Raw genomic sequence first — 25,957 nt, forward strand, 5'->3', positions numbered from 1 at the left:
TTCAGAGGGCCTATAAAAAGCAGTCATCCTTATCATACCTTCAAGCACTTTCCCTGTTGTACAGCCAAAGTTTGTAACACCTTCTCCTTCTGAACCTCTTAAGGAACAAAGATTAACTAATCTCCCCATCGACCTACTGGAGAATTTGGATGGCATCTGGGTCTCTGGTAAAGGTGGAAAAATAACTTGGAGGTTATGAGGATTTTCAGATGGGAGGGGGATCGCGTTCCTTGCTGACACTCTGCTTCCTGCTTCTCTTCCACAATAGGAACAAGCAAAATCACATGAGGAAGAAAGGCGAAGAAAGCAACGGCCACGTGGCCCATTCAGTTTAGTGAGGTAGCGCCTTCTAGTGGGCATTTTATAACGCAACTTCTGCTGCACACAGCAGGAAATAGCAACAAATATCATTATAGTCCAGAAGAGTCGAGTTTTTGGAGTCTTATTTTGTAACGAAAAAAAGCAGCAAGAGGATGCAGGAGGATCACTGACCCACGGACAGCCGTACGTGGCCGGTCACAAGCGTGCTATAAAATGCTCATCTGAACATGAGAAGTGGAACCATAATCCATGAATGCTCAGGAACTGGGCCCATGATCAGATTATTTGACCACATTAGAGGGTCATTGCCATCTTCATAAATTTAGAATGACAATGGCCAGGCAAGGCTGCAGTGGAGAAAATCAAGATTGCACAAAAGGTTGATAAAGGGAACAGAGGGCATTAGACCAACTTTTTAACTGAAGGGAGTAGCATCCTCAAATCTCTCCCTCTTTCTCTCTCTCAGCCCTCATACTCCAGACCAATAATGAGCATAAGCAGAGAGCAGGATTGAACTAAAGTACCCAGCATCGAGATTCCGGCTGAACAGATCACAAGATTTAAACCAGCCTTCCCCATCCTGGTGCCCTCCAGCTCACTTGAACTACACCTACAGCCACATGGTTGTTGGATTGCTGGCTGAGGAAAATGGGAATAGTAGTCCAACGCCTCTGGACAGCACTAGGTTGGGAAAGCTGAATAAAGTAAGCTACACAGTAAGAAAAATAAAATCTCAGGCTCACTTGCCAATTTTAATCAGTGCATCTGCACAAAATCAGGGCATGGTTGTTTGTTTCTGAGGCTATTTTGGTTCTGCTGTGTTACTCTCATATGGAACAGAAAGGGGAAAAGACACTAAAAACCTTTCCTTCTACTGATGTATTACATTGAAAGTTCTTACACCTTCTTCAATATATCCGAAAAGGTATCTATATTGAGGTTTTGGTAATATGTAAAATATATTCAAATTAAATAGTTCAATGGCAAACAATTATTACTCAACTAAAGTGTCTTTAGTTGGTCGACAGCCTGAGTTTATAGAAGTGCCAAATCTTCTGCAATCCAGGAGGGGGCACCCGCGATCCGCTGCAGTTGATTTTTGCTTGACTGGTTGCCCTAAGTTGAGAATGAACAGAAGTACATGAATTAGAAGCAGAACCTGATAGGCGAGGAAAACCGTCTGCTATGAAGAGAGAACAGAGAGTCCAGCGCTTTGATTATTTTGTTAGCACAAAGAGTTCCACTTCTATGGAATACATTGGTACCATTCAGTATGTGGGCAGTAGCCAAATGAATGAACTGTTTTCCTCTAAAAAGAATTGTTGGGAGCTCTGTTCCATGTAGGGCCAGCCTGAGACATTTTGCTGCCTGGGGTGAGGAAGAAGATTCAGACGCTGACTGGGCTGACAGGTTAATTTGTCTTCAACCTTGGATGATAGGACAGCGTCCTCCACTGCGCCTGAAGTCAGCAGTGTAAATTAGGGGGAGCAGAGCAGGCCTCATGGCACACAGGTCTCTGCTCCAGCACCTTGCTGCCACCTCCCAGTACCTGCCACCTGAGGCAACTGCTTTGCTCTGCTTCATGGTAGGCTGGCCAAGGGCTGGCAAGTGAGGGGGAGGAGACGCAGAAGGATATTCTAATGGTCTTCCTTCTAAATAAAATGTAAAGTCTGTGGGAAGGCGTTGTCATGGCTGGGTTGTACAAAGCCATATGGAGAAGTCAGAGGCTGGGAACACGGGACGCAGGCCAAGAGCAAACTTGAAGGCAGAGCTGGAGCACAAGCCTGGTGTCAATACTGAACAGCCGCCTTGTGTCTTCCATATTGGAACATGACTGCAATAATTCCCCAGGGAACTATGCTGGCTGGGTGATGATGGGAGTTACAGTACAACACTTCCAGAGGGCACCAGATTGGTGAAGGATGCTGTAGAGATCATTGGGAGGAAACAAACCAGAAGCTGGGACCAGGGCCGGCTGGATCATTGGGCAGAGCAAGATAACAGGTTCAGGCAGCAGATGCTGGAGAGGTGGGAGCAGTGGCTGTGCTCCCTAGCTGTTCCTCACAAACTCTCCAGTTGTTTCCCTCTATTAGAGGACGAAGGTGTGTATCCATACAACCTGTCCTGGGGTACTCTAGGCCAGGCTTCTGGCTCAGGTATGATGGAGGATGCTATCTCACCACCTGCATGGATTCAACTGCCAGTCCAGTCAGTTTACGAGCGTGGATTGGGGCACCATCTTGTCCTTCCTGTCAAGCAACTAAAATGTCTTGGGCAAACCCTGGACAGAACTGAGAGCAAGACCAGGGATGCAAGACGTGCTAGAGCTCAAGCTGACCTTGTTGTTCAAGCAAGTCTCAGCATGAAAAGGAAGGCCTTTGTATCCCTTGCTGCCTGGGAGGAGCCAATGGCCAACCTGGTGGATGAAGCCAGGCCACATCTAGAACATTTAGCTGGTACAAAACAGGGCTGCAAGATTGTTAACAGGGCCTGGCCAACGATACCACATTATGCCAGTACTTTTCCAGCTTCACTGGTGGCTGCCAGCTCAGGTCTGGGCCTGATTCAAAATGCTGGTATTAGCATCCAAAGCCCTACATGGCATGGGGTTAGGCAGATGAGCTTTGCCAAGAACAGGGCCCAAGAACAGAGGGAATACACAAATTCCGTTGCCGCCATCGCAAGCTCCTCCATGTAATCACCAGCTTCCCAGGACAATTGGACGCTTTAGGGCACCTGCGGAAGTCACATGGACCCCTCCAGGGTCAATGGAGTCTTCCGGATTGTGGGCAATCATCCTGGGAAGCCAGCAATCGTGTGGAGGAGCTGGCGATGGTGGCAGCGAATTCATGTATTCCCTCTGTTCTTGGGACCTGGAAAGTACAGCCCTCTCAGGCACCGCATGCTGGGAGGTGTGGTCTGTTTGGAGGCCTAGGCGTGTGCAAGAAAATGGTGGATCCATCATAAAATGTCCTCTGTGATTCGGATTTCCAAATCTGAGGCCTGAAACTTACACAGGCCTAGTTTTCAGGAGGCGCCGAAAGGAATACAAAGTTGGTGCCTGCCTGACCTCCAGAGGCAGGGAATTTCATAGGAGTGGGGCTACCACACTGAAGGCTCTTCCCCTGGTGGACTCCAATCGGAGGATGGGTCTATGTGGAACCACGAGGAGCAGGCCCTCGGATGACCTCAGGGACTGGGCAGGTTGGTATGGAGAAGGCGCTCTCTCGGGTATCCTGTTCCCAAATTATTTAGGGTTTTGTACACAAGGTTATAAAATGCCTCGTGTGGTGCAGAGCGGTAAAGCAGCAGTTTCTGCAGCTGAAATTCTCCCCACAACCTGAGTTCGATCCCAGTGGAAGCTGGTTTCAGGCAGCCGGCTCGGGTCGACTCAGCCTTCCATCCTCCTGAGGTCGGTAAAATGAGTACCCAGCTAGCTGGGGGAAAGGTAATAACGGCTGGGGAAGGCAACGGCAAACCACCTCGCTATAAGGCCTGCCAAGAAAACGTCAGCGAAAGCTGGCGTCCCTCCAAGAGTCAGTAATGACTTAGTGCTTGCATGAGAGGTTCCTTTCCTTTCCTACAAGGACCTTAAACCTGGCCCGGTAATTAATAGGCAGCCCGTGCAGTTCCCTCAGCAGAGGAGTTACATGTTGGAAAGGGGCCGCTCCGGATAACAGCCAAGCTGTGGCTTTCTGCACTAGCTCCAACTTCCGGAGCAGCTTTAAGGGCAGCCCCACATAGAGTGTATTGCAGTAATCCAATCTTGAGGTTACCAATGCCTGTACCACTGTGGCCAAGCTATCCCTGTCCAGGAGAGGCCGTAGTTGGCAAACCAGCCGAAGCTGGTAAAAGGCACTCGGAGCCGCCTTTCTTAGATGCAGAAAGGGCCAGTGTTGACAATACTGAGCTACATAGTCCAATTGTCTGACTCTGGAGCATAGGAAGTGGCCTTATACTATGAGTCAAACTGGCCAAAGTTCCCTCTTCTACTCCACCACTAAAGGTGCAAGAGACACGCACCCCTTCGGATTGCATCATCTTGTTATCCAGCACAAGTGTCAGATATAAGGAGAGGGAGAGAAGCGAATGTGCTTTCCACAAGCACATGGGTTACTCCTTGCCCCACATGAACACAAATACAGCTGGCCCTCTTTTTATGGGCATAGGCTCTGCACTTTTGAGCAGCTGCATGCCAGACAGAAATCAACAGGTGCTGTTTTTCCCCCGCACTGCACCTGTTAAATGTCTACCTTCCCATGCGTTTTTTTTAAAACATACCACCTCTTTACTAGGGTGGCAAAACGCAAGGAAGAGAGTGATCAAGCACGACAGGCACTCCAAACACCGCACATATTTCACACAGTAGCTATAAACACAACTCTGTTTAATTCTGACTATATTTAGCCTGCCTCGGCTCAAGGATAAATGCCTCTCTACTTCTGCTCAAAGAGATGAAATAAGGACAGGGAAGGTACCAGTAGGAGTCAAGGGATGGATGATGGAGAATCTTTTTTTTAAAAAAAAATACCGGATTTCATTCTTTGACTTTTTTTAAAAAAAAATATTTTTTTATTAAGCTTAAACCTACATCAATACAGTAACAACAACAAAAAATAATACATAAATTGAATATCCTTATAACATTTCTAGTTTAATATTTTAACATCATCATATAACATAAAGTGCACACACACCCCCACCTCGGGATCTATTCCTGTTTCCAGAATCTCATTGTTTCTTCTGGAGGTGGTTTTCCACTCCCCTTAGATAAAACATATTCTAGGAACTGTTTCCAAATTCCCTCAAAATCATTCGTTTTTGTTATCCCTCTCCTTACTTTTATATTACATGTCAATTTATCATTAATAGCTATATCCCAAATCTCTTTATACCAATCTTCGACATGATAATCTCCTTGAACCTTCCATTTCCTAGATATGATTAACCTTGTTGCTGTCAGCAAATTCGTTATCAGTTCTTTTGTTTCTTTATTACAATTTAAATCTCCATATAATGATAGCAATGGCGCTGTAGGTGTCTCTTCAATCTCCATTCCAACAATTTCTTTTATCTCATTAAACACCATTTTCCACAATTTTTGAACAAATTCACATTCCCACCACATATGTAAATACGTTCCTTTTTTTTTACATCCTCTCCAACAATTTGCTGAGTTCAGCTTATTTATTTTATTTAATCTCACCGGGGTTAGATACCACCGCCATATAATCTTATAATAATTCTCTTTTATCCTCACTGACATATTTCTCAACACTCTTTGTCTCCATATTCCCTCCCAACTCTGTTGCCCTATTTCAAATCAGTTTCCCACACCATCTTACCCGTATTTGTCTCCCCCTTTCCAACCAATATTCTATAAATTTCACTCGTTAAACCTTTTATCATTTTATTTTCTCTTTTCTCAATTTCTCTCTTTAAGATCAACTCCTCAAATTTCGTCATTTCTCTACACTCTCCATTGTCCTTTAACCATTTCGTCCATTGTTCTAATTGACAATAATTTAACCATGTTAAATTCTTCTCCTTTAGTACCTCTTCTAATTCTTCTCAAGTGTTCATCCTCCTTAACCAATTTTTTATCTTCATTATATTCCTCTCTATTAAAATTTTCCCCAACTAATCTTTTAAATTTCCTGGAAAATTTCGTAACATTATCACTAGTGTTATTGGGGAAATACTTGGAAGTAAATCCTTTTTATATACCCGCCATATTCTTTGACTTTGATAGCCCAGAAAATAGCCCTGTAGAAGGCAAACCCAGAATATTCATTTCCTAAAAATATACATTGTTTTTAAAGTTTGCTTTTTATATGCCAAGCTAGCAATTGTGCTATATTTATATGGCTATAAAATGCATATTTTTCTGCTCAAAATTTGAGTTTTTCTGGCGCTGAGCTTACCTTGCAGAGAGGAGGGAGCAGCTGTGCAACGGAAGAGGGCTGGTTCCGAATTCTCCCCGTGATCGGTGCTCACGGGGCACACATGACTGATGTGTACTGCAATTACGGGAGTGCCATCGTGGGAGCACGTGTGCCCCGTTACGCCACTTCCACATGTGTATCGGTAGAAGTGGGCGGGGCTAGGGAGATGGGTTCGGGGCAGAGGTGTGTTTTTTTTAATGACTTGTGAGGGATGCGCATGAGCGCAAACATGCAGCAACACACGGGAGGATGGGAACTCTGTTGAATATGCGCTCCTGTGCAGAGATATGTTTGTATTAAAAAAAACAAAAAAACCACCCAGCACAGCGGTAAAACACACCGATACCTATCCGATACCTATCCAGAACACGTGGTGAAAATTGCAGACAGGTCCACTCCCACTACACTAGTGATTCTACTTGGGAATGATAAAAAAAGAGTCATCCCCACTTGATAAACCTTTTTGCACGTACAAGCCTAGATTTTTGGCCACTAAAGAAGACCTTCTGGTCGAAACCCATCCGGCCATTAGAAAAAGAGCACTTTTCATCAAATCATCATCATCAACTTTATTACGGTCACTGACCAGACTTTACACATACAAAAGAGTAGGGCGAAGTTACATGCAAATTTGAGAAGTATGCAGCAGAATAATTCTGGGGAGACCTAATTCTCAAAGCATTCAAAAATAATTTTGCAAAAGCCTCAAACGTGTCTCTGTCCTCTGTGGCCCTAAAGCAACGAAGAAGTGCATTGATTTCTAATCTAGTGTCAAGCAACAATTTCTCTCTAATCTCTCTATAAAAAGAGCAACAGAGTAGAACGTGGATAACAGATTCAATATCATTGCTTCCACGTGGGCATAAGCGATCAGGAGAACTGATTTTCTGAAACCTCCCCTGTAACAGAGCAGATGGCAGGACATTAAATCTTGCCAGAGTTAATGCACGCCAATATTTAGGGATATTAAGTATTGAAAAATATTTCGCTTCTGCCATTCCGTAACTCACGTTAATGCCTAAGAACAGAGGAGAGCAAGTTCTATCTGCTGCAGATCTTAAAACCTGTAGGTCACAGTCTCTTACTCTTTGAGACAAAAGGGTTTGGGCCTGTTTTGCTTCCATCATTAATAGAGACTTGGGGCATAAGCCCAGAGAGTTGATCTTATTCCAGAGCAGTTTCATCCACTCAGTGACATATGAATCATTACGTATCTTGTGGAGGTAGCCTGAAGAACCAGGTCCATACAAATGAATCCAGAATTTTAGTGCACTCAACCAAGCTCTCGAGGTGATAGACTGTAAACCAGTCTCCAACAAGAGAGCAGGTGTTGCTACACTTTGGGAGACCAAGGACAGAATGTACAAAAACGGCTTGTACAGATTCAATTGAAGGGTTAACCACTTTGATCCAGATTGTAATTCCATAAGTCAATTGCATAAGGGGTTTGGCCTTAAAAACTTTAAGTGCAGCTGGTACAAATTGACCCCCTCTGGTATAGTAGAACCTTGTAATTGCAGCAGCCGTATTATTGGCTGTTGCTTTAGCCCTATCTCTCTGCAAGGACCAATTAAGTGTTTTATGGAAGCATATAACCAAATATTTATAGCCAGAGACTTGTTCTATATGGTTAATTTTCATCAAATCATTGGATGTGCAATTTAGACATACAAGCGCTCTTCTGTGAAAATATTGTCAGTTTTAATTCATTTGCTTTCATGGGCGTGCGCAACACATTTCATTAGGGTGTGCATCCAAGGAATATATTTTTTAAAGGCAAACATTTATTGAATACTCAATCCTAAAGGGCATTATTTTTATTTGTTCATTTATTAAGCACTGTAGACACTGAGGCCCCACTCTGTGTTCAGCTTGCTTGACCAGGGAGGGCTGTTGCAGGTGGGGCTTTGTGGTGACACTGGCCAGAGCAGGGGCTTTCAAGGCGATATTACCTTTCGGGGGCCCTCCTCCTGGCCTCTTTGAAGCATGGCTCCCAGCAGAGAAACTCCCGGCAGAGCGATTCCTTTTCACTCCTGCTGCTGAGAGCAATGGGCGTGCTGTCAAGGGCGAAGCAGCCAGAGGGCAGCCAGAGGACCGTCCGTTCCCCCTCTGGATCCCCACTCAATGGCCCCCTCAATTCGGTGCTTATTGCTTGAGACATTGTGAATCTATACCTATAAATTAGTATATGCAAATTATATGCACACTGCTGTCTTTTGGGGTGTGTGTGATGCATTTCCTTTTTTGGGGAGATTTATAAGCGGCCACATTGGTGGCAGCAAAAACAACAGTCTTGTGGCACCTGAAAGCCACCAAATTTATGGCGGCGGCAGCTTTCATATGAGCCATACGCTAGGGTGATCATATGAAAAAGAGGACAGGGCTCCTGTATCTTTAACAGTTGCATAGAAAAGGAAATTTCAGCAGGTGTCATTTGTATATATGGAGAAACTGGTGAAATTCCCTCTTCATCACAACAGTTAAAGCTGCAGGAGCTATACTAGAGTAACCAGATTTAAAAGAGGGCAGGGCACCTGCAGCTTTAACTGGTGTGATGAAGAGGGAATTTCACCAGGTTCTCCATATATACAAATGACACCTATTTATTTATTTATTGCATTTCTATACCGCCCAATAGCCGAAGCTCTCTGGGTGGTTTACAAAATTACCGGCTGAAATTCCCTTTTCAATACAACTGTTAAAGATACAGGAGCCCTGTCCTCCTTTTCATATGGCCACCCTACCATACACATACACAGTGAAAAGGGTAAAAGATCCAATCAGTGTGTGTGTGTGTGTGTGTGTGTGTGTGTGTGTGAGAGAGAGAGAGAGAGAGAGAGAGAGAGAGAGAGAGAGAGAGAGAGAGAGACTCCCAACTGGCAAAGAATTGGCAATGAAAGTTGAAGAGCGTACAATCTAGTTTGGTTTTGCTTGAGCGAACCACTTGCTTCTTTCCTTCCATGCAGATAGGGAGAGGCTGTGGCCCTTTTCAGGTGCCTGCATTGATTCCTGAGCCTGCCTTGGCCTATTCAACACGGCGCTTCTATCGCCGCCTTTGTTCGCTCGTTCCGCCCAGCCGTTCAGCCGGGGTGTAGAGATATTTTTTTCCCTTTGATTCTTTTCCCAGGCCAGAACCCTTTTCTCTGAGCCGTTCCCTGATCTCCGCTTGCCTTTGTCTTGAGGAATGAGCCCTTCTCCGAACAAACGTGCCAGCAGACCCTCTGCATCTGTTACCGTCAATCAGCTCTCGCCGAATGGATCCTACCTAAAAGGTCTTGAGACGCTTTACCATCCGTTGGCTGCCAAACAAGGGCCATTTTGAGTAGCAAAAGAACCACCCGGAATCTCACACAATAGCCTGACCTGTCATCCCAACAGGGCTGACATACCCGGTCTTGGGGGGATTTGCCTCCCTTCTTGATTGGCATAGGCCAGGGGCTTTGCTCTGATCCGTTTGGCCCCAGGCGAGGGGCGTGTGGGTCCCCCCCCAATTCTTTTTCCATCGGAGGGATAATCCCTTTTGTTATCCGTAGACCCACTCCTCATTCCAGCCCCTTCGCTTTGTCCGACATTCAAGCAGCGCATGAGTCATCATCCGTGCGCTCTTCGTATCCCCTTCCAGGAATGGGGCTTCTCTCTTCAGGCTCATGTAACCCCGCTGAACTTTGGGCCATGGGAAAAGCTATTTAAAGGGTGCCAGGAGGTAACCAAGCAGAGAGGCCCCCTCGCCTTTGGAGCCTTTCCTATTGTCCTGTGGTGGATATCAAGACATTCAGCTCAAGCTAAAATTGGAGAACTTAGGAAAGACCAAAAAGAAAAAAAGAGAAAGGCCACAGTGACACAGGCCGTGCCGGAGCTTACTTTCAGTGCTAAGACTAGGCCCTGGCATATCTGGATGAGAAAGAGGTGACTTTGAGCACGTGCAGAGTGCCTTCCTTGACTAGTCACAATCAGCTTCCACTTCTCTGGGTTAGGGAGGAAATAAGGAAGGCAGGGATGGTGCACGACCAGCATGAATGGATGGAGGATGGCCACCCGCTAGCCCTCTGGGATCCGGGATCATCCTGTGGCTAAAGCCATGCGAGTCACAGGGTAGTGATGGGGCGGGGGGATAGTGAAATGGCTGGAGGTCTCAAGGGCAGGCATGGTCGGGCTCCTGCCAAAGGCCCACAAGCCACCACAGGCCCACTGATACAACCCCCCAGCAAATGTTCCTCCTCTTTACCATGGCAACCTGTTTCTTCCCCCGCCTCTCACTCGGGGGCCCAGACAGAGTTGGTAGTGAGGAGGTCTTGCCATGGGGCCGGCACTGAGCCCAAGTAGCAGGATTGAGAAAGACCCTTCACCCAAGATCCCAGAAAGCCCCCACTGTCCAGCGCAAGCAACCCCGGGGCCAAACGGACCAGCCCACCATAACGCAGCATCTGCCAAGCGTGACTGACCAGGGGCGGTTGGAAGCCATCAATGATTGGCGGAATGCGCCGTTCCCTTTCCCCTGATCAACGATTAACTAACTTACCTGGGTCCAGCATCAGTCAGCTCACTTGATTTGCTGCTGTACATGGATGACTACGGAAGCGCTGCCTGTCCCATGATTGTCCTGCACACCACTGTCGCATTTAAAGTGCAGGGCACAGAATGTAGCATCCTGAGGATTTCAATTTTTATTTTTTAAAGCAAGTGTCTAGTCCTTATGGTGTGTTTGAAAGTTTGTGTGTGATGCCTGGTGAAATGTCAGAAGTGGGCTGAGTAGGACTTCAGCAGAAAGAGTGTAGAGCTTTAGTGTCTTATCTTGCCTTCTGCCCATCTCCATGACTAATAGGGGGTGTGGGGTGGGTGGGAGAGAGAGAGAATTAGGCAAACATAAGAAAATGTGCCAATTTGTTTAATCTACACCAGCCATGCAAATAAATTCATAGGAGTTGGTAGCCCACAACATCTTTTGCTAGCCTACCTGTCTATGGATATCTCAGCCAGACATGTATTGCCTAGCAACCGCATAACACCAGCATTAAAAGAACAAATGTGTTTTCCAATGTACTTCCGGGCTGAAGTCAAAGTGCTGGTTTTGACCTCCAAAGTCGTAAGAGGCCTGGGCACCCGTCCAAAGATGCCGACCCTCCGAGTTGTTGCACGATGTTGATTTATTCGAGTTTTGTTCTTAAAAGGGCAGAGTATACACAGGCTAGCTCTCAATTCTCATCATCTCAGGTTGTGTGAAAGAGCAGAGCTCTGCCTGCATTTTAATTTAATTACAGCAACTGTTATGTCCTCATCCTGTCCTCAGCAATAATGTCCCCCTCTCCCAGTTCTTGCCGTGCGCTTCAGCATACAAATGACTTGTCCCCATTTGAGAACCACGACTGAAGCATCCTGATTTACCATCAACAGACAAGGACCCGACTTTCTCTCCCTCGATAGCCGTAAAAAACAAACAAACCCGCACACACCAGCGACTATAAATCTAACCTGCTGCTTGGGACCGTTGTACAGGATCTGGACAGTTGTTTGTGTGGCTTGGGTCGGAGTTGTAAAAAAAAGTGTGTGTGTGTGTGTCACGTCACCGCAAGGTCAGCTTTGCATTTTTCTCCCACTCCTTGCATTTTCTCCAGTTTCTAGCACAACGTTTGGAGTCACAGCAACTGGAGCATTCAGTTTTTTGCTTTTTATTAGCATCTCAAAGAATAGCCCCTTTGTTGGGATTCTGTAGGCCTGTGCTGCGGTAAGAGTCAAAGGGTTAAGTGAACATGACAGCACATTAATGGGGGCTGGATTAAGACTTTCCGGTACTCCAAACCTGCGTGAAGACAAGACTGGAGGGAAGGGGAAGAGGAGGAGGAGGCCAGGCTGTTGAATCTTGAAAGTCAGAAAGCAGGTCCCTAATCCTACATGGAGCACAACTGTAGCTTGGCTACTGCGCGCAGGTTCAGTCCCTGGGATCTCCACTTAGAAGGTAGAAACAGAGGAGAAATGCAGTCGGTTCACATTTTTAATAAGAACCGTCTCACCGAATACTGCAAAGCTGCCCTCTGATCCCAAAAATATGTACAAAAATGCATGCGCTAGGGCAGGGGTTCTTAACCTGGGGTCCATGAAAGTCAAATAAATGTATTCATACTTTGCGTATGTCGTACACTGTATGAGGCAATCCATTTTCAATAAAATAAAGTACATTCATTGCATGCAAAGTTGTGTTTATGAGCTTATGTACATTTTTCTAGGGAGGGGGTCCATAGCTTTCACCAGATTTTCAAAGGGGTCCGTGACTCAAAAAAGGTTAAGAACCACTGCGTTAGGGGAAATGGCTTGCAAAAGTGTATTAGGGAAGCTGCATCCCCCCCTCCCAAATGCACAGAGGAAAATGTGTTCGCTAAAATGTACACACCTTTTTCATGAAGCCCAAAAAATGCGCATTAATGTTACAAGGCACAATATGCGGTTGCTGGAATCCCCACCGGCTACAGCGAGGATTGCAGCTAAGCTCAGAGGGAACAGAGCATTGTGAGGGGGGGTGGCAGGTGATGTCCGCATTCGTACTGACAAAAAGGTACCCAGACTGCGTCCCGGGCGCTCCATGAGGCTTATGCTCAGGCTTCAGGGTGCAGCAGCATGAGACAACCTAAGCAATTGCAGGCCTTTCCCCAACTCTATTCCCCTAGACCATCTTCTGTGTCAAGCAGAGCAGCGATGGCTGGAAGCCTGCTTTCCTAGACCAGGCCCAGCTCCTCCAAATACGCCCTAGAATGACACAAAGGGGGAGGTGCTTCCAACTCCCACAATTGATGCATTACCTTTGAAGAGAGGAAGGAAGCAATTATCTGTTGAACCGGAGAAGCCGGCTCCTCTTTTGACACTCTGACCTCAAGCGCACACTCCTATTGCTAGGGTTTCTTGGGGTCTGGACATCCCGTGAGGTAATGGGTGGTGCATGGAAGATGGCAGAAGACAGGATTTGGTAAATTTAGCTTGGACAAAAGCAAGGTAAGGGGAGACGATAGTTTGTTTTTGCTTGAGCGAGCCCCTTGCATGGCGTGGAGAATATAGATAGGGAGACAATTTTCTGCCTCTCTCATAATACTAGAACCCAATGGGGTCATCCCATGAAGATGATGGGTGGGAGATTCAGGACAGATAAAAGGAAGTTCTTCTTCACACAGCACAGAGTTAAACTCTGGAATTCACTACCACAAGATGTGGTGATGGCCACTAATTTGGATGGCTTTAAAAGGGGTTTGGATCAATTCCTGGAGGAGAAGGCTATTGATGGCTACTAGCCCTGATGGTTATGTGCTACCTCCAGTATCCGGGGCAGTAGGCCTATGTACACCAGTTGCTGGGGAACATGGGCAGAGGGTGCTGTTGCACTTGTGTCCTGCTTGTGGATCCCTGGTCGACAGCTACTTGGCCACTGTGTGAACAGAATGGTGAACTAGATGGACCCTTGGTCTGATCCAGCAGGGCTCTCCTTATGCTCTTGAGTAAAGAGAAGAACCTGTCTGTCACTGGTGCCTTGGGGCAGAGCCTGATGGATTGGTGCGGCAGTGAGCAAATGCTCCTTCCCCCAGAGATCCCTCCAACCACCCAAAAAAAGGCTGAAACCCTGAAATGTCAGAGAAGAGGGACGGTCCTTGTTGGAGCCCCTGTCAGTGGTGTCCTGTTTTCAACAGCGTTGCCACCACGTACAGCATTTTGTAATCAGAAGAAAAAATGCAGTACAAGTAAAATGATACAAAGGTGACCAATGTATGTAATCATTTGCCTATTTTCAGTTTCTCTATAGCGGGAGAAAGCACAAAACCAGTGGGTTTTTTTGTATTTTAATGTAAATTAATATTAATAGATTCACAGTCTTCTTTCTGTGCAGACATATACAAATAGGAAAACATGTGACTTTTATATGTACAACATAATTAAGTTATTTTAATTAAGCTCTTTATATATACAAATATATATATATATATATATAAAAAATCCCCAGCAACACCACAGGATGCTTTCTACATTAGTCGTGTCTTATTTACAGAAGAGAACAGGACGAGGTTGTGTTTGGAAGGACATGCCACGGGTGTAATATACACCAAGCACCACCATCTGGGTCCATGGTAAGATAAAATTTTAAAAGCACACGCACGAACACCTCCACCTTCAACAGTACTGCAAAGACGTGCACCACATTCTGTGCTGACGGTACCGGGTAGATTGGTGGCGGGGAGCAGACCCACACCCCTGGCCAAAGAACGACATGGCTCAAAGGCATTTTGCAAACCGATTCCAGTAGAAGACACACCTGGCTTAGTGCTTATTCCATCAAGAGGTACCTTCCTGCAGTACCAAATGCTGCCCTGTCATGCACACAGGGCCGGTGCTCCATGGATCCCACATAAGGCACAACGTATCCCAGTATTTGCTCTCCAGAGCAGTCTGGAAGGACGTCATAGAGCACTCCCCTTAGGGGAGCCAGTCAGCTTCTCTCCTGCACAGCAGACGCCATGGCGGCCCTTCCCATTTTCTAAGGATCCCAGTGTGTAAACAAGTAAACCAAGGCAAGCCAGGGTCAGACAATGCTGGCCAGCTCTGTGGAGTCCGACTCCGAGCTACTGTTGCTCTCTTCGTCTCTGAGGGAGAGAAAGAACGGAGAGGTAAGTAAAATTTAAATTTTAAGAAAAACCTTTATGCCCCTATACTACACACTCAGACACAGGAGACAAACTGTGCATTCAGCCCAAGCTCAGAGTTTCTAAACAGGGACGGCCTTAGAGAGTTCGCTGCTTGAGACAGAAGTGCCTCATCTAAGATGGTGGGGCTGAGACACTGGTGACTATAGGATGCCAGTGTCATCTTCTCCATTAGCTACCAGAGGGAGTGGCGGCACCACGTGGGGACAGAGGTGACCCATGTGGGTGCGTTTGTGTGAGAGGGACAAAGAGTATATGTATCTGTAAAAACAAACAAACCATGGGACACTTTTCTATGAAATATTTCCATCCAAGAAAGAGGGGCCTCCTGACCTGTGTAAATAAGGCAAATAGCGTCCACATCTTTCAAAATAAAAACTGCCCACATTTTTAATAGGGCAGCATTGTTCTTTTGAAGGCCTCTCTCTAAAGTTAATAGGTCCCTTCACTGTCAACCCCATCCCCCCTGCCCACAACAACAACAACAACAACAACAATAATAATAATAATTTTATTTCCTGCCCACCCACCTCTCCATTTTGATCAAGGCAGGGAACAACAATAAATGATAAAATACACAATAATTAAAACATAATATACATTGTTAAAAACTTCCTAAAAAACATCCTAAAAACATTTTAAAATTCCATTGGATAGGCCTGCCGCAGCCCTTTAAACCTTTTTTTTTTAAAAAAATGCTCAGTTTGGGCCTGCAAGAACTTCATACTCATTTGTCCCAGAGCCATCAAGTGCCTGCCCTATTTTAAGTTTTGAAGGGTCATTCGGACCAGGAGCTCTGAAGCTCCAACTGCCTTGATGGATTTGAACCCGCTTCCACACAATGGGGATTCTTTTAAAAAGGCCTCTCTCTTCTGGGGCGTTTTACTTGGTTCATCAGAACAAAGCATGCAATTATACCCCATCCTTCAACAAACATAGAATATGGATGCAGGATTCTAGGTCGTTTGCCATCCATCCTTCTCTGATGTCCCTCCCATGACCAGTCCAAAAAGCTGTGGCGATGGATCCTGAGCCAACTGCATTCCTGCACCTTCCCATTTCGTTGGTGGCCCAGGCAAGGGGAGGTCCTGGCAGTGTTCCTAGTCTGCCAGTTGCTCATCTCGACTGTGACATCACCACAATTCCCCTTTGCAGTTGCCAGCACCAAGCCTCTCACCTCAAGTCCTGCAGGGCTTTCTTGTTTTTCCTCCGCCTGTCTTCATCAATGGGGTACAACTTAAAGAGGAGCAGGCCCAGGATGATCAAAACCACAGGAGCAGCCGAGACCAGCATCTTCAACGTGAAGTTGACCGCCTCCGGCTGGGAGCAGCCCCGGGTCTTGTATCCGGCAAAACTGTGAGAAACAGGAAAAGAATTACATAGTGGCCGAGTACATTTTCTAGCGGTCAGGGTTTCACTGCCTTACGTAGCGACGTACGACTTCACGGATTTAACAAAGCCAGGATGAATGATGCAAAGTGCAAAATCATTATACAGGTTGCAGAACTTGAGCAAATCTTATACAATCATCATGAGAGCTAGAGAGAGAAGAGAAGAGAAGAGAAGAGAAGAGAAGAGAAGAGAAGAGAAGAGATCAGGAATACAAATTTTATGCCGGATATCATATCCTGATTGATACAATGCATTGAAGGTGCAAACACCTCCGTACAGGAAACAGTGTGGGCGCTTTTGGATGGGTTTTAGTAAGCAAAGTGCAAAGCTGCCGTGGGGTGATGGAGTACTTGAGGGAGAACTTGAGGGAGCGCCTCTCCCTATATATGCCTGCCCGAGACTTGAGATCTGTTGGAGGAGCCCTCCTCTGCGTCCCACCAATGTGAGACAGACATCATGGTGGGATGTGGGAGAGGGCCTTCTCTGTTGTGGCACCCCGACTGTGGAATGCCCTCCCCTTGGAGGCCCGACCGGCACCAACGCTGGCTTCATTTCGGCGCCAAGTTAAAACATGGCTTTTTATCAAAGCCTTCAAGGGCTAAATTCCCCATAGTTACACATACTTTTCATTGATTTTAATTGTTGTGTTGCTTTTAAAATTTTTTCTACTGGTTTTAATTTGTTAACAATTTAATACATTTTTAGCGATGTAAATTATTTATGTTTATATTGTTCTGATTTTATCTGTATGCCGCCCTGAGATCCCAGTGATAATAGGGCGGGATACAAATGTTTTAATGAATTTATGACAACACAGCAATCTGAGCCCTCATATCTTTGACTTCCCCTGCTCCAGGCCCTCATTCGACCTCACAAACTCCTTCTATATCAGCTAATTGGCAGACTTGTTTGCAGAGTCCTTTCTTCTTAAAAGCACAAATAATTCAAGATGCAAAACCCCAAAGTAGTTTGACTATTCTTTCTGTTATAAGTGATAACAGACCGGGAAGTGGGTGGGGGAAGAACTTACTCTAAACTGAGTGTGGAGATCCCCAAAGACACCCCAGAAGCAAACTTAGTGAAGAAGACATAGAAGGAGAAGAAAATTGCTTCATGGCCATTGGAATCTGGGTGCTGGAGGTTGAAGTCATCGATGACATCTGGCAACATGGACCTAAGCAGAAACGACAAGAGATTTCAGTCTACCCAACCAAAATGGAGGTAAAGAGGAAAATCAGATGTTGCCAACCAATTGCAAAATCACTCCTTTCACTCAACAATCTAGAAACCTCAGTACTGTACCAGTCACCCTGGTTGCTAGTGAGTTTCCAAGCCCATTTCAAAGTGCTGGCGTTTAAACCTTTAAAGCCCTGAATGGTTTGGGGCCAGGTTACTTGAAGGGCTGCTTTCACCCACTTGAGTCGGTTCATTCTCCAAGGTCATTGTTGGGGGCCCTGCTCATTTACATCTATCAGGTTAGTGGACATGAGTCAGGGCCTTCTCAGTGGCGGCCTCTCAGTTACAGAACCTCCTGATTTATTTAAGTATGGCTCCTATAATGCATCCCTTCAAAACAAGTCTTAAAGGCTTCCTCGTTTCAGTCACTTGTTCCTTGTTGTTTTTAATGCTGTGCACTTGATTATGATTTTAATTCTTTAAAGTATTATGATCTAGTCTATGCACTGTTCCTTAAGCGAATATTTTAAATGACTTAAATCAGTTTTAAAGCCGTTGGTTGTTTAGAATATTTTACTATGGTTTTATGTTTGCGAGACACCTTGTGAGGACAATCACCTAAAAAGGCAGCCCATAAATGACATAAAACAAACAAACACCAGGCCCAATGAATGGTCTAGGAGCATGTGAGACTGCAGCACTGCTGAAGCTAAGCAAGTGAATCAGTAGCCCGGCTGGGAGCCCCAAGGACGGACAAGATAGAATAGCTGTGGGGGGTTAATTAATAAAATGGGTGGGGTGAGGAAGAATCAGAAGCCTTCTTGGGGCTCTGAAAACCAAATACGTTGTAAACCGCCCAGAGAGCTTTGGCTGGGGGGCGGTATATAAATGTAATAAAATAATAATAAAATAATAAATAATAATACTACAAAAACCAGAATAAAGCATGTAGCTCAGGTAAATTAACTTACACAAATTGCAGAGTAACTAACTCTCCCTTATCTTCAGATCCATTAAGTAAAAACAGCAATACCCTACCTTGAACCAAGACAACAGCCACCCCAAAGCAAGTAAATCAAGGCTAGGCAGGAAGTTAAATGCCTGTCATTTATATATTTTAAGGGAGGCAGAGAAAGCAAAACATGCCATAGTGAAAACAGGCAAGCTCAGACAACAAGCCAAACATCATTTCCCACCCACATTTCATCACAGAAGTTGAGAGATCCAGCATAATGTTATAAGAGTACTAAAAAAACAAGTATAATGGACTTTCTGCAACAGAAGCCTGGCACTATAGTGACGAGAAAAATATACCTACCAGGGTAAAAGGAAAGCCGCTGCTACACTCATCCCAGCTGCAACGGCCACCACATAGGTGATGATAAGGTTACTTTCCATAGTCACAACCAAGATGAGAAAAGGGGTGGCAGACTGTGGAATCAGAGAAGAGGTGGTCAAAAAGATGACTATGAAACAGTACGTGTTTTTTTCTTTAAAAAAATAAACCATTTACTGATTTGTGTGAATTCATTCATCATATTGGTAATCCCGCCCTTCCTCTCAAAATGTCACAGCAGTATAAAAAGGGCCATCCCCTCTTTAACCTCTCAATTACTCTGCAGATTGGGCAGTGGGATTAAAAACATAAGAACAGCCATGCTGTATCAGACCGAAGGCCTATTAATTCAGCACTCTGTTTGCATAGCGGCCGACCAGATGCCTATGGGAAGCCCACAAAGAGGACGTGAGAGCAACGGCAACGCCCCCTGCCTGTGTTCCTCAGTAACTGGTACTGTGAGGAAGACCACCTCCAGTACTGGTGGTAATATGTAGCCCCCCTGACTAGTAGCCTTATCCTCCGTGGATTTGTCTAATCCCCCTTTAAAGCCATCCAAGTTGGTAGGACCCACTATGACTGGGTTCGGACGACAACGGTGGGTTTAAATAGCCAACGGCTGGTTATTGTGTGTCTGTTGGGACTTTTTCACACCATGGTTGGTTATTCGGCTGAAATAACCAACACTGTGCAGAGTTGACTATTTGAGCAACCGTTGGTTATCGCGTTGTGTGTCAGCCACCATTGACTACTTCATCACACACAGTTGGTTATTTTCGGTGACTACAGAGTCCCCTGGCAAGAGTGAGTAAAGCCGCAGCTGCTGCTCTAGTCCAGCCGGAGTCAACTCGATGTTGGCCTTAATCCACACCATGCTTGATTATAATCATGTCATGTGGGGAGTCCGCCCTCGATAATCAACCATGGGAGCTGCTCTAGACATGGTGGATGAAGAGTTGGTTTTGTTTTGTATTTTGTTAAATTATGGTTGATAGTTTTCAGGCTTTTAAAAATGAGTTACACCTTGTATTCCAATATCTGAAATATGCAAGTGCTTTTTATTTTTAAAGGATAAGATGGGCCATTATTAATTTGCTTAAAATGTCCAAATGTAACTTAAGCCATGTCAGTAGACTTTGTATCTGTCAGGAAGAAAGGGCCAGGCAAATCCTAGCGCCACTTTGCCAGTAGGCCTCAAACAGAGGCAGCCTGTTCCTTCGTAATGAGGCCTGCTACCACCGTGCCACTAGACCTCAAGGCCTATTTTCTGGGGAAGAGTGAAACACACGGACACAGGACTGTCCTGCCAAGAGGCCTCAGACCTGCCAGAGAAGAACCCGCTCCAAAAGGAACATACATGGCTAATACAACATCACTAACAGCTCTCAGAGCAAACTGTTGAAGAGGTCCACAAAGTCCACCCATCGTTCCACAGTGCTCTCAATTCTTGGCCTCAATATAGTCTTAGTGAGGTCTGTGCCAGCTCCTTCAGAAATAGCCCAGCAGGCCGTCGGACTGCACTCTTCGCACTGTTACGAGCTTGGCAGTACCAGGCGAAAGATGGAAGCTTTGGACTTTGCTTCCCTGGGAGGCTTGGCAACAGAGACGCACCCACAAGCAGTCTTCACACTTTCCCCTTGAAGGTTTTTACTCACCGAGATACCAATGTAGACAGCCGTTTTCTTCCCAAAGCGAGTTAGGAACCACTGCCAGAAAGGGATGGTCAAAGTGGCAGAGAGCTGCAAGGGGGCAACAAAATGGAGACAGAAAGGAAGAATGGTTACTCGAGTGTCAGCAACTGTCCCTCCGAGTGAGCTGCATCTAAGATCCCACACTTGTACGCCGCATTGGTGAACCTGGAGCAACGCTCCCAATTCCATACTTGATCATGCGTGCGTGAATTAGAACAGAAAGAAAGGGAAACAAACACTCTTTCACTACCCTGACGGCAACTGTGCTATGGTCACGGGAGGTTTTTCTGCAGGCCTGCAGTTGCATCACGGCAAGGCATGTGGACTCCCACATCAGAGAGGGCTCCCGAATATTCAGTTGTTCACACCACAGAATGCCCATTCACAAATCCCGACACCAGCTTCCTGTTCCTCTTCACGACCCAGCACAAGTCCTCTTTCTTTAAAAGCTCCCCTAGCGCTCGCCCCACCCGCCCTCTCCGCCTTTCTGTCTCCGGGTTCTCGCCCGTGTGACTTTCGCTCTGCCAGCTCTACCGTCCTCAGCTGTCCAGCGGTCTCCTGTTCTCAAACAAGTGTGCCCATTCTCCCCAATGGCCCCCCAGGACACCTGCAAGAGAGGGAGCCACTTGCCTGCTTTCAAAGCGTTCCTCACAACCCACCTGTTGTTTCATGGAGCCTTCCAGCCCAATGCCCCAGCCTCCCCTGCTCCCTGGCCATTCAGGAATTTTAGTTGCTTACATTCATCCCTTGCTAGGTTTGCCTCTGCCTGCATAACATTTAGGTTGAAGGCTCCATGGGGCCGGGACTTTTTTTGAGAGGCTGTACCTTATGAAAGTCTGTAAAATGTAAAGCATACCAAAAGTGCTATAAGACTGCTATCTTTATTTACAGCAAGGATGGGGAATGTGTGGCCTGCAACTCCCATTATCTCTTGCCGTTGGCTACGTTGGCTAGTGCTGATGTGAGCTGCAGGCCAACCATATCAGGAGGGTGACATGTTCCCCAGCCTTGATTTACAATTTATTTTAGAGAGAGGCTTTCTTTGTTTTCACTTTGAGATCTTTGTTCTTCCTTAGTGTGAGAAAACGGATACGCCAGGAAGGTCCTGGAAGCGTTGCAGCTCCAAAACAAAGGCACAGAGTTCCCCCACGACCAACTCAACCAGCATCAAGTTCCTTTCTCCCCACCCCATGAAGTCCTGCTCTCTGACCTTGCCTAGACTTGGGGTAGGGCAGGAATTTGCTTATGGCAAGTTAAAAACGTTCCTCTCTCTTCCTGCTGAGTCAAAAAGGGGAGAGGGAACAGGAGGAAAATGAAGGGAGGTTGAATCCTCCTGACTATTACATAACTGAGATTGGCAGAAGTTTTTGATTCCACGGACGGGACGTAAACTGGATGGAGGCTTGCCAAGAAAGCTCCGATGAAGACTTCAGAATATGTTTCACATTCTCAAAAGCACAGGCAATCAGTGGCTCATGGCCCGAGTCAGCATCCAGCAAAGCTGTCCATGAGCCCAGGGGTCAATGAAGACTTGATTGGCTCCAGACCAAATGCAATCCCTAATTTATCCTGCATACCACAGGCCTGACTCACACACAACACTAATCTCTGCTTTATCTAACCTATGATTTGTTGCCCAACCCAGTGTTTTTCTGGGAAATGACTGAACAAACCATGGTTTGTTCTTTCAATCCCTGGGTTTTTTGTTTTCCTTCCTCTTCGTCTGCTCCCTCCCCATAACCTTTCTGGCACTGTAAAGTGACTGGCATGTATAGAAGCTGGTTGTTGTTGTTTTAACCACTCTTGCCTGCTTGGCAAAGAAACCCATGAACAACCCATAGTTCTGGGTTCACATGTAATGACAACCCATGGTTTAACAACCCAGAGTTCACAATCCCTCTTTCTGAGCCCGTTAGCATGGCTGGGTTTACACATTATGACAGCCCATAATTGAACAACTCATACCATGGGTTAGGGTTGTGTGCAAACCAGGCCACTGTCTTAGCAGTGCTCTCCCAAAAGACTACCAGCCAGGCCTGGCATTTATTTACTTATTTTTGTGAAGTTATAAAGCCAGGATACTTTCTTCCCCAAATCCTGTTGGTCGAAGGCATGTAGCCTAAATACGATCAAAAGAGAAGGAGATTTCTCTATAAAATCTTTGTGTTTGCTGCAAGCATCCAAACCACATTATGCTAGCTGGGCGGGGAGAAGAAAGAATAGGGATGGATATGCTAATCAACCCAAACTAACGAGGCAAAATTTGCAGGACTTAAAAAGAGACCACACACTGATTAAACAGCAGCTTTAAAACCATACATTTACAGGACTGCTTTATGGAGGCCACACGCAGACAGGAGCATGGGGAGGGATCTGCCATCTACTATTTGGATAGCATAAAGCCCCTTATTACCACATCCCCCTCCCCCCCACCCCAAAAAATGTTCAGCTAGCTCCTTTCCAAACAGTCCACAGCCCCCTTCCTCCTGTGCTCCAGCAGCGCCCTAGGCGAGCTGCTAACATTCCATGAGAGGGTTTCAATGGAAACTGAATCAGCCTCTTCCCATGTGCTTCTCTTGCATTAAGCTCCACCCTTCCCAAAACATCCAGTTTCACTGCTGATCTAGGCTAAAGATGGTGGCGTTGAAGCTTCTGCCCCTGGTTAATGTTTACACTGCTGTCCTCTCGAGGAGCCGTTCTACGCACTATAGAGAATAAGGTCTCAGAATACTGAAGTGCTACATTTCAGTCTGAATGCTCCTTAAGAAGAAGGGGAGGTTTCTTGCATGCAGAAAAATAGCATAGCAGCACAGCACTTTCCTCTCTACTTTTGTCTACTACACAGAGAAAACAGCTGTGCATACCCAATACATTCACAGTTAGGAATAGAGGACGCAGCTTTATACTGAGTCTATGGGTCCATCTAGCCCAGTATTGTTGATACTGGCTGGCAGCAGCGGCCCTCCAGAATTCCAGGCAGGATTTTTTTCCAGCCCTGCAGGGAGATGCCGGGGATTGAGCCTTCTGCATGCAAAGCAGGTGCTCTCCCACTGAGCCACAGCCTTTCCTCCTTGGGTTCTTTGAGAACACGGCCCATTGGAGGAGGTGGAGAGGCCGTTTCTGAGCAGCAAACGACTGGTGGGACTTCGCTACGTTACACATGGCAAATGCAACAAGCTGCAGCGTGACTCCTTCATAGAGCCAAGGAAGCAAAGCACGGGCCTGAATTACGTTCAAGTCCCTGCGCTCCCTAGAGGGAGGGGGCTCTGCCTCCCCCACAGACTTTCTGATGGGGCAGAGAGCTTCACAACACAATGCTCCCCCTCCACTGCCTGCCTGCCTGCCCCCCTCCCCTCCCCTCCCTCCCTCCCTCCTCCTTCCATCCATCAGCCTGGAAAGGCTTTCCCAGACAAATCGGCTCCATTGCTTTCATTCATTGCCTCTCTCTGATAAACACTCAAGGCTCCTTTTTTTCTCATGATTATGGGTAAGGGGAGAAAATGGCAGAGTTTGGACAAAAGATTCGCCTGGCTTTTATTCTCCCTCTCTTTTCAGGGCGAGCTTCCGAGGCAAACAAAGAGCACACTGTTCTAGCCAGCCGGCTCCATCCTTTCAGGGACCGTGTTCAGTAACTGCCCTTTCCGTCTTTAAGGCTGCCCATCAGGCAAGCTTCTCCCAGTTCCCTCGCTATGTCAGACGGCCTAAATACTCCTATTGTGGTTATTACTCAGGAGTGCGCGCCTTACTTCTGCACAGTTCACATGCACCGTACAGGGCGCTGTTTGTGCCCTGGCAGTTCAGCACGGGCGTTCTACTAGATGTGCCTCGACCACTGCAGGTTTGCAGTTTGGTGTTAAACACCTGCTGGAAGAGATCAGGCAAGAATTCCTTGACATTTCCCCAGGACGCAGTTTAAACACAGACTTCGATAGGATAGTTTTCCCAGGGCTTTCTGCTCTGGGGGGGACAGGGGGTGTTGTCTTTTCAAGACGCAGCATCTTCCATCACCCTTTATTCAAAGTAAGAGAGTGTTTAGCACCGACACACTTCTGTAGGCGTATGGGTTTGGTAAAGATCACCTCTCTCACACTAGGCCAGTTCCCAGATCACGTTTGCTAACAGGTGCAGCCCCCATTTTTGTAGGAGAATGCATGCATTTTGCAATGTGGGAACAGTCCTGCCACTGTAGCCTCTTGTCCAAATGTAAAAGCATCTGGAAGCCAATCCCTGCACTTGCTTTCCAGTGTGAATTTTGCGGGGCACGACTCTACCCAAAAAACCTACATTGGTACAGCCATTTCCACGTTACAGGGTATACGGGCTACCACAACAGGAAGACAACATTAAACAGCAACCACATTGCCTCCTCTTGGCACTTTTGAACATTCTAAGTGCTTTACTTGCATTAGCTCAGAATTTCTTACAATCGCCCTTCAAGGTAGACCAGTGTTATCCCCTTGTTGCAAAATGTAGGGGCAGAGGCAGGGGGAATGGGTTTCCCAGGCCACTTAGCAAATTCATGACCAAGATAAGATTAGGACCAACACCAGCACCCAACCTCCCCAGTGGGCTATCAACCTCCTAAAAAACAACAACCACGCTGCCTCTGTAGCAGGAGCAAGAGAGGATGAAGAGTAGTTCTATTGACTACAGTGCACGTACCATGATGGCGAGTAGAATGTTCTGGAACTCATTCCGGAACCCCAAGGTATATGTACAGAACAAAGCGAAGTTGCCTTCCAGGAGCTGGAAAGAAGAAATGAAACAGTGGAAGTTAATGGGGGCAGATCCTGGGAATTCTGAAGTCATCCTTTTGCGAGAGGGGCAGGGGCAGCATTTCCAAACCTGGCACCCTTCAGATGTGTTGGACTACAATTCCCAGAATCCTCCAGCCAGCAGAGCCAGCTGGGCAGAGGGACCAGCAACACGAATACAACATTACATTCATACCCTGTCGTTCTTCCAAGGAATTCAGTGTGGTGTACACGGATCTCCTTCCTCCCCACATTTTATCCTCACAACAACCCTGTGAGGTAGGTTAGGCTGAGAGAAAGGCTGGCTGGTTCAAAGCCACCCGGTTAGCTTCATGGCTGAGTATGGATTTGAACCTCAGTTTCCCCAATCCTAGCCAGACACTGAAACCACATACACCGACGCCCCATAATAAAGCTGTATCTCACAATGTAAGTGTGTGTATGGGATTGGGATAACAACAAAAGCCAACCTGGGAGAAAGACAGCACCTCAGAAGACGTGGATGGGGCCTCTGTATCAGGAGGGGGAACCTGTGGGCCCAAACATCTAGAGGGCCACAACTTTCATTATCCCATTGGGCTTATGCTGGCCAGGAGTGATGGGAGCTATAGGCCACAACTTGCCCACCTGTGGTTCTTCTAGTCCAGCATTCTGTTTAGACAGTGAC

The 25,957-nt window shown here is 46.3% G+C and overlaps 2 protein-coding genes across 2 annotated transcripts in view; one reads left to right on the top strand and one right to left on the bottom strand.

Annotated features, from left to right (window-relative positions):
- The window catches only part of PPT1 (palmitoyl-protein thioesterase 1), a 276,709-nt gene that overhangs the window by 76,712 nt on the left and 174,040 nt on the right, over positions 1 to 25,957 (top strand). The gene's annotated exons all lie outside the window — the stretch shown is intronic.
- MFSD2A (MFSD2 lysolipid transporter A, lysophospholipid) overlaps positions 14,102 to 25,957 on the bottom strand; it is a 43,379-nt gene continuing 31,523 nt past the window's right edge. The window contains exons 9-14 of the mRNA XM_063140813.1: positions 25,199 to 25,282; positions 20,501 to 20,584; positions 18,828 to 18,940; positions 17,364 to 17,507; positions 16,119 to 16,295; positions 14,102 to 14,881 (exon numbers count right to left, since the gene is read on the bottom strand). Coding sequence (XP_062996883.1) covers positions 14,821 to 14,881; positions 16,119 to 16,295; positions 17,364 to 17,507; positions 18,828 to 18,940; positions 20,501 to 20,584; positions 25,199 to 25,282 — 663 coding nt within the window. The 3' untranslated portion in view covers positions 14,102 to 14,820. The remainder of the gene's footprint in view (positions 14,882 to 16,118; positions 16,296 to 17,363; positions 17,508 to 18,827; positions 18,941 to 20,500; positions 20,585 to 25,198; positions 25,283 to 25,957) is intronic.

Source organism: Elgaria multicarinata, chromosome 13 (assembly GCF_023053635.1).
Source record: "Elgaria multicarinata webbii isolate HBS135686 ecotype San Diego chromosome 13, rElgMul1.1.pri, whole genome shotgun sequence".
Taxonomy (NCBI): Eukaryota; Metazoa; Chordata; class Lepidosauria; order Squamata; family Anguidae; genus Elgaria; species Elgaria multicarinata.